Source organism: Harpia harpyja, chromosome 10 (genome assembly GCF_026419915.1).
Source record: "Harpia harpyja isolate bHarHar1 chromosome 10, bHarHar1 primary haplotype, whole genome shotgun sequence".
Lineage (NCBI taxonomy): Eukaryota > Metazoa > Chordata > Aves > Accipitriformes > Accipitridae > Harpia > Harpia harpyja.
Window position 1 is genome coordinate 31,087,340 of NC_068949.1, and position 6,623 is coordinate 31,093,962.

At 56.1% G+C, this 6,623-nt stretch overlaps 1 protein-coding gene across 1 annotated transcript; it reads left to right on the top strand.

Moving 5' to 3' along the window:
* Positions 1–2,029: 2,029 nt before the first annotated feature.
* Positions 2,030–6,124, top strand: NPM3 (nucleophosmin/nucleoplasmin 3). The gene is given in 7 exon segments (XM_052799856.1): positions 2,030–2,095; positions 2,098–2,212; positions 4,060–4,145; positions 4,857–4,976; positions 5,225–5,318; positions 5,744–5,863; positions 5,984–6,124. Coding segments are annotated over 6 exon segments (570 nt in total). The 3' UTR covers positions 5,833–5,863; positions 5,984–6,124.
* Positions 6,125–6,623: the final 499 nt, after the last annotated feature.

Below are 6,623 nucleotides of genomic sequence, written 5' to 3' on the forward strand. Positions count from 1 at the left end.
CAGAAGTGGTTCAGCAGTGTATGTTACATCACGCTGTATGCGTTGGATGCCCTCAGGATCACCTGGCAGAGAAGCTTGTCTCTTGTTTTGGTGGTGGACACTTACCTGTGCTGATGCTTTTCAGAGGCAGGCATTCAGTGATCCTTCAGAAGTACTCGCCCCAAAGATTTTTGAGGTGGCAATGACCTTTCTTGTTGGCCCTTCTGTGAGTAGCACCAGTTGCATTTCACCTGTTTTGTGAAAAACAGTTCTTTCAAAGGTCGTCTCCAGTGTCTGGCAAAGCCCTTGTGAGCTGTGTTGCAGCAGTGCTCGTTTGCTCTTTCTTACTCTTTTTTTTTTTTTTTTTTTTTTTTTCCCTTGCTGGCTGCTGGGTGTAGAGGTTGCTGAATCCCAGAAGAGCCTGCCAGCAGAAACAAGGTGAGACATTAAGTGACTTGAGGGTCACGTTGTGTGTAAGAGGCAGACATTGTAGCTCCACAGTCTGGCCTTAGTTGTACGTCCACAAAATTTAAGTTACCAAGCTAAACACCCAAGATAGCTAAAGCAAGTACCTTCCTGCTGAGAATGACAGCCAAGCAAAAGGAATGGGTCAGGGGTGTGAAAAGCAGCTTTTTCCTAAGGTCAGTTTGCGAGAGTTCATCTGCCTGCTGTAGAAGTGCACTGGTTATGTGGTGCAAAAGCTATGTATTGTGGAGAACATGATAACACGCTAACTAAGCAGGGAAATTAGCAGTTAAAAACTTTTCTCCTAACCCAGTAAATGTGCTATGTTAAAAAGGTAGTTTTTCTTCACAAAATTGTAATGTGTTGCCTATAGTTGTCTTTGTTTTCTTGAAGCCTATTTCACAAAGTTATGACAGAAATGGCAAATATAACTTGCCTATGCCAAACCCATCTCAGCCTGGGAGGCAGGTTGGGGCTCTGATGTTGTGCCAGGAACTTTTCCTTTAAGGGATTGTGAAGCAGGAATGGGCTCTCCGGGTCACGTAGGTAACATGTCGCCGCCAGCCAGATGGCTGCAGAGAGCAGCTACTGCAGAAGCAAGCGGGTGTGCTTGTATAACCATCGCTGAGCCGAGTGCTTGCCTTTTTCTGGGGCCAGGTTTGGCTTTTCAGACCTCTTCAGATGTGTTTTTCTTGAACTGACTCCAGCTGGAGCAGAGCACATGGCTGGCTGGTGGAGGTCTCTTCTGTGGTGGGAGCAAAGCCAGCTTCCAACTGAGAACGCGGTGTGAGCTCATCGTTAGTGGGGTTTAATTCAGCTGCTCCCCCCTCCATCCCTGCAGCATGGACCAGGCTGCTTCCCTTTCTGCTTTGAAAGGCCAGTCAGGCCCCTTGCTCCCCACAATAGATTTTTGAAGTGGGATCTTGCCTTCTGTGCTCAGAGGCTCCTGTGCCGCAGTCCCCAGTGTCACATCACGCTGCCTTCGCCCACGCTTAAAGGGATAGAGGTGAGCAGGTCCCTCCCGTTGTGCCCCCACCGCGGTCCCCTCTGATATCCTCTTCATGCCCTTGGTCTTCTGCCTCTCCTAGCTCTGTTGGTGCCGTGGAGCCGGGATGGTGCCCATGAGAAGGGCCAGAGGTGGATAACCACCAGTAAGTGCCATTTTTCTGGTTGGTGTGGCATTTCCACAGCTGGCAGTGTGGTCAGTAAATGTGTTGTCCTGCTGAATTGGCTTTGGCTGAAGGCCCAGGCTGGGCAAGAGACCCTACAGTTAAAGGGTGTGGTGGTGTCTTTCATCTCCTGTGTGGCTTTTGGGCTGTTCCCCATCCTCACAATGAAAATAGTCTCCCCTTCCACACTGTTCCCCCTCCAGCCTACCCCCCTAGAAGAATCTTCTGATTCCTTCAGTTACCAGGAAAAGTCATTAGCATCCCGCTGGGGTAATAACCCTTCCCTTTTTATTGCAAGGAAATAAAATACTATAAATACGGCATTTCACCAGGTACTCCCCCTCCTCGCACAGCTGCTCCATCGAGCAAGCCCTTGCCGAAAGGACACACCACCCCCCCACCCCCCCCCCTGCAGGATGTGGGATGATGCTGCGGGGCCCTTTGGTTTGGTTACCCCCAGCCGGGAGCCGGGGGCGGACCGGGAGCGGGGCGGGGCGGCTCGGCTCGGCTCGGCTGGGCTCGGCCCGCCCCGCTCCCAGCGCCGCGCTGCCGCCTCATGGAGCCGCACGGGCCCGGCTGCCCCGGCAGCGTCCTCTTCGGTGAGCGGCACCGGGGGCCGCGGGCGCGGAGGGGGTGGTAGAGAGATTTGGGGGGGGGGGGGGTGGGAGAGAGACACGTTGGGGGGTAATAGATGGGTTGGGGTGGTGAGATATGGCCCGGGGGGGTAATAAACCGGGGCGAGGAGAGACGGGAGGGGGGGGGGGCGTAAGAGAGGGATGGGAGTAAGGAGACATATGGGGGGAGTAATAGGGAGGTGGGGGGCTAGGAGAGACACGTGGGGGCAATAAATGGGGGCAGGAGAGATGGGGGAAGAGAGAGGCTTTGGGAATAACGAGGACGGCGTGGAGGCAGGAAAGACACATGGGTTGGGAATAGATGGGGGGGGAAACACGTGGGGGGGGTAAAGAGACCTGGTGGCAGCAGACACACACACGGCGGGGGGGGGGGGAGAGACACGTGGAGGGCATTACTGAGCCCTGGGGGGTACTAGACGTGCGGGGGCGGGGGTGGGTGGACGACACTGGGGAGAGACCTGTGTGTGGCTGGGGCAGGGGGAGAAGGGGACCAGCGAGGCCCTGGAGTTTGTGGGGAGGGACACTTGGTGGGGGTCCTGGGGCGGTTTGGGGGGAGCCGCGTGGGGTCTTGGGGTTCTTGTGGGTGCAGGAGACCGGGAGGGGCTGGGAATAATGGGGGCAGGGGGGGAGAGGTGACAGCTCCACGCCAGCGCAGGCAGCAGCCCCGGCTCTCGCCGGCCTCTCCCGTTCCTCCGGTTAATCCCCCGCGCTCCCACGTCAGCGTTTCGTGGGTGCCCTTCGCGGGACGGCAGAGCCGCGTCCCTCCTCCCTGGGAGGGGTTTCGGCCGGGGCTGTTAAACCCCCACAACACGTGGCCCCGCGCTGCTCATAAACGTGTGTGCAAGCAGGCGTGCGCACGCGTGTCCGGGGCTGCTCCCGGCCCACAGCGCCTCAAGCACCGCGGCTCGGCAAAAGCTTCTGTCGAAAAGGGGAGTGGAGCAGCAGCCCCCCAGGCCTTTTATGCACCTGGATTTCGGTCCTTGCCCTGGTGAGCTGAATACATAAGCGCGGTTAGGGAGAGGTCCTGCCCTGGGCTGTGTTTGCTGAGGCTAAGTCCTCTCTCTCCGTTGCAAATGCCGGGTCTGGTATGCAGGGCTCAGGTCTGTGTTTTTCCGATCTGCTTCACATTGGTGAATCATCCTGCAATAAGCAAATGCAGCCAGGGCGCTCTGCCTTTCCTTCTTCCCCATGGTCGGCTGAATCCTGATCCTAAGAGCTGAGGACGTAATTTTGCATCTTCCTTGTTTTTGCAGCTCTTTGGAGAAGTATGTAATAAAATATGTCTCAAGACTTGTCTTGAGGGACTCCAGCCCCCTGCAGCCTGGCTCAGTATCCTCCCCTCACGTTGTCCCTCATCACTCAGGTCTCATGATCCGTGTCTTTGCCTCCACGCTCTCACCAGAGCAAATGTTTCACTGACGCTGGGGAGAGCAGAGCTGCCTTTCTGCCTGCTCCCTCTCCTGTTGTCCGCAGCAGTGCACCTTGGCTCTGCTGCTCTCTGGAGGGGCTGAGCCTTGCCCTGGCTGCGCTCGGGGGCCTTGGATGCGCCTGGGCACTGCTTCAAGGCAGCCTGCTTTGGGGATGCCAGGTTTTGTCCCTGTATGGTGCTGAGCTGGGTGCACAGTTCTTGGGGACACTCTATCCTGGAGCCCAGGGTGCCCTGGCCTTAGGCTGCTCCTGAGCATGAGAAAATAAAGTGGTTTAGGGATGCCGTGTGCATGCCTGGCCGAGGCTTGCCCTGGGAACCCTTTGCCCATGGTGCTTGGGGCTGCATAATGGCCGCTGCAGCTTTTCTCATCTCCTCTTTCCAGGCTGCGAGCTCACTGCCAATACCAAATCCTACACGTTTCAAGTGGACGAGGAAGATGACTCTGACCACATTTTGGCCCTGTCTGTGGTAAGAGAAATGAGAATTAACTGTGCTTGTCCTCTTCCATAGTGGCCCACAGCCTCACCCCCGCTTCACAGGCTCATTCCCCCTTCCTGGGCCGGGCTGGACCAGGGGAGTCCCTTGGCTGAGGTGTCGGCACTGGCTGCTCTCAGGGCAGGGCACGGGGCTGTCACGTTTATCCATTGCACAGAGATGCTTGAGCAAAGCCAGTGGTGGCGGGAGGCTGCTCAGCAGAGGACTACTCCAGACATGGGGTAAAGGAAGGTATTTTTTCCTTGTATTTCACCTTGCTGGAAATTCCCACTAGAACATGCCCTTCACACCAGCTGGGTCTCTGGCTTGTTGCTTTCCAAGCCCAGGTAGGTGCAGGGCTTCATTCCTGGCTCTCCCTGGGGGTCACTTTCTGTCCTGGGAGCACAGGACCTGCCAGCATGGATCAGATCAGCAGAAAATGCAGCCCAGGTGCCATCTCTTGAGGCGGTTGCAGGAAGAGCTGACCCAGCTAGGAAAGACACAGAGCATCTCTGCAGGCACTGAGGGGGCAATTGCTGCAGGGGATGCTCTGTGCTCTCCCTGTTTTGGGAGCAGCATCCTCACACCTTGCATGGCAGCTGGACTGGTAGTATTGCTGTGGGTCACTTGTGCCATGGGGAGCCGCAGCTGTCCCTGCTGTGTCCCATGCGAGAGCAGGAGTTCATGGTCTCTGCTCCCACCCAGGTCTGCCTCACAGATGGTGCCAAGGATGAGTGCAATGTGGTGGAGGTCGTTGGACGAAACCACGAGAACCAGGAGATCGCCGTGCCCATGGCAAACCTGAAGTTGTCATGCCAGCCCTTGGTAAGAGGTTGTTTTGAAGACTCAGGTGGGGTTGGCTGCAGGGAACTGGACATCTCTGGATGTTTGTGGACCTTTCCCCTAGGATCCTGAGCATGAGCTCACAGGGAAGTGCCCTGGGTAGCCTTGGCTTGACTGCAGATGCCCCCAGAAGGACATGGTTAACTGGGCCAGGTGCCGTGCTGGGGACTGCAGGACATTCTGCTTTTTGCCTCTGCCCCTAACTCAGCTCCATCTCTGTCTCTTTGCAGCTGAGTCTGGACAACTTCAAGCTCCAGCCTCCGGTGACCTTCCGCCTGGCAGCGGGCTCTGGCCCAGTACACCTCACCGGCTGGCACCGGATAGGTTAGGACTCGTGCATGGGGAAAGGCTTGGGAGGAGCGAGGGGTATGGAGGGGCTCTCTCCAGTGTGAACACCAGCTGGGGGGCCCCTGGGAGATGCGCTTGGTGCTGCCCAGCATGTGTGCTCAGTGCCTCCTTTGTGCTGGTTCCCCAGGGGCCATCTCTGTGCAGGGATTCCTTCCCTGCCGTAAAGCCTTGCATGGGAAAAGGGGTCTGGATGACCCACACTATCCCATTTTCCCGTGGCTGGCTGTCACCATTGCCCTCTGAGACCTCCCTCCAGCTGGGATACAGCTTATTGCCCACAAGCTGCTGTTAAAACTGCTCCAGTGCTCCTTGGGCTGCTCTGCTCTTGGGGTGTCTACGGGATCAGTGGTATTTGCCAAAGACATACATTGGTAAGTAACAGAGTTATTTGTATGTCCCAGTGCACAGGGAAGATGCTTCCTTTGAGGAAGACGATGACTTGTCTGAGGAGGAGGAGGAACTTGCTCCTATCATGCCAGCCAAGAAATAGAGAAGGAAGCAGTAACTTATCTCTAGGCAAGGTGAGGGGCCAGGAAGCCTTGGTGGAAGGGTCTGGGTGGCTGTGATGCTGGTGTGGCAAGTGTGGGTGGAAGCTGCCCTGCTGCAGGAGACTGCTGGTCTCAGTTTGATTCTTCCTCCAGGTACTTGCTGGGACTTCTCTCCCTGGATGGCTTTTACCTTGGACACCTCTTGCCAGGACCTCAACATTTGCTGCTTTGGTTTTTTTGGTTTTTTTTTTTCTGTTTTAACTTTTTGGGGAGCAGGGGCTGCTCCCAGCACTGGGGTGTTGATCCTGAAACTGGATGGATGCTGCTGGTATATCTCCTCTCCCCCCATCCCTGTGCTGGGAGTCGGGGATGGAGGAGTTGATCCTTGCCCTGTGCCTTTTTGCTGTCCTGGACCTCTGCTCTGTGCACCCCCTCTTCCTGGCTCTGAAATACCCAGTCCTGGCCCCTTCCCCAGCAGATGGACGTAAAGCCAGTGGTGGGACAGGCAGTTTCACTGATTCTAGTGTGTTTGCTTTTCTTTACTCACAATTTGTTGGTTTTTATGCACTTGGAAGAGTGAAACTGGGGCCCAGGCTGTGTCCTCAGCTGCAGTTATGGTAGGGTGGGAGCTCACAGCTTGTCTGATGTGGGGGGAGGTTCTGGGTCACCCTGCTTTGTAAAGAACTGTTTTTACACTCTGAATAAAGGTCTCTCAGGCATCAGGGCTGGAGGGGGATCACTGCTGGCTGCCAGGTTCCTCCCATGTGCACTTCAGTGGGAGATGCTCCTCCAT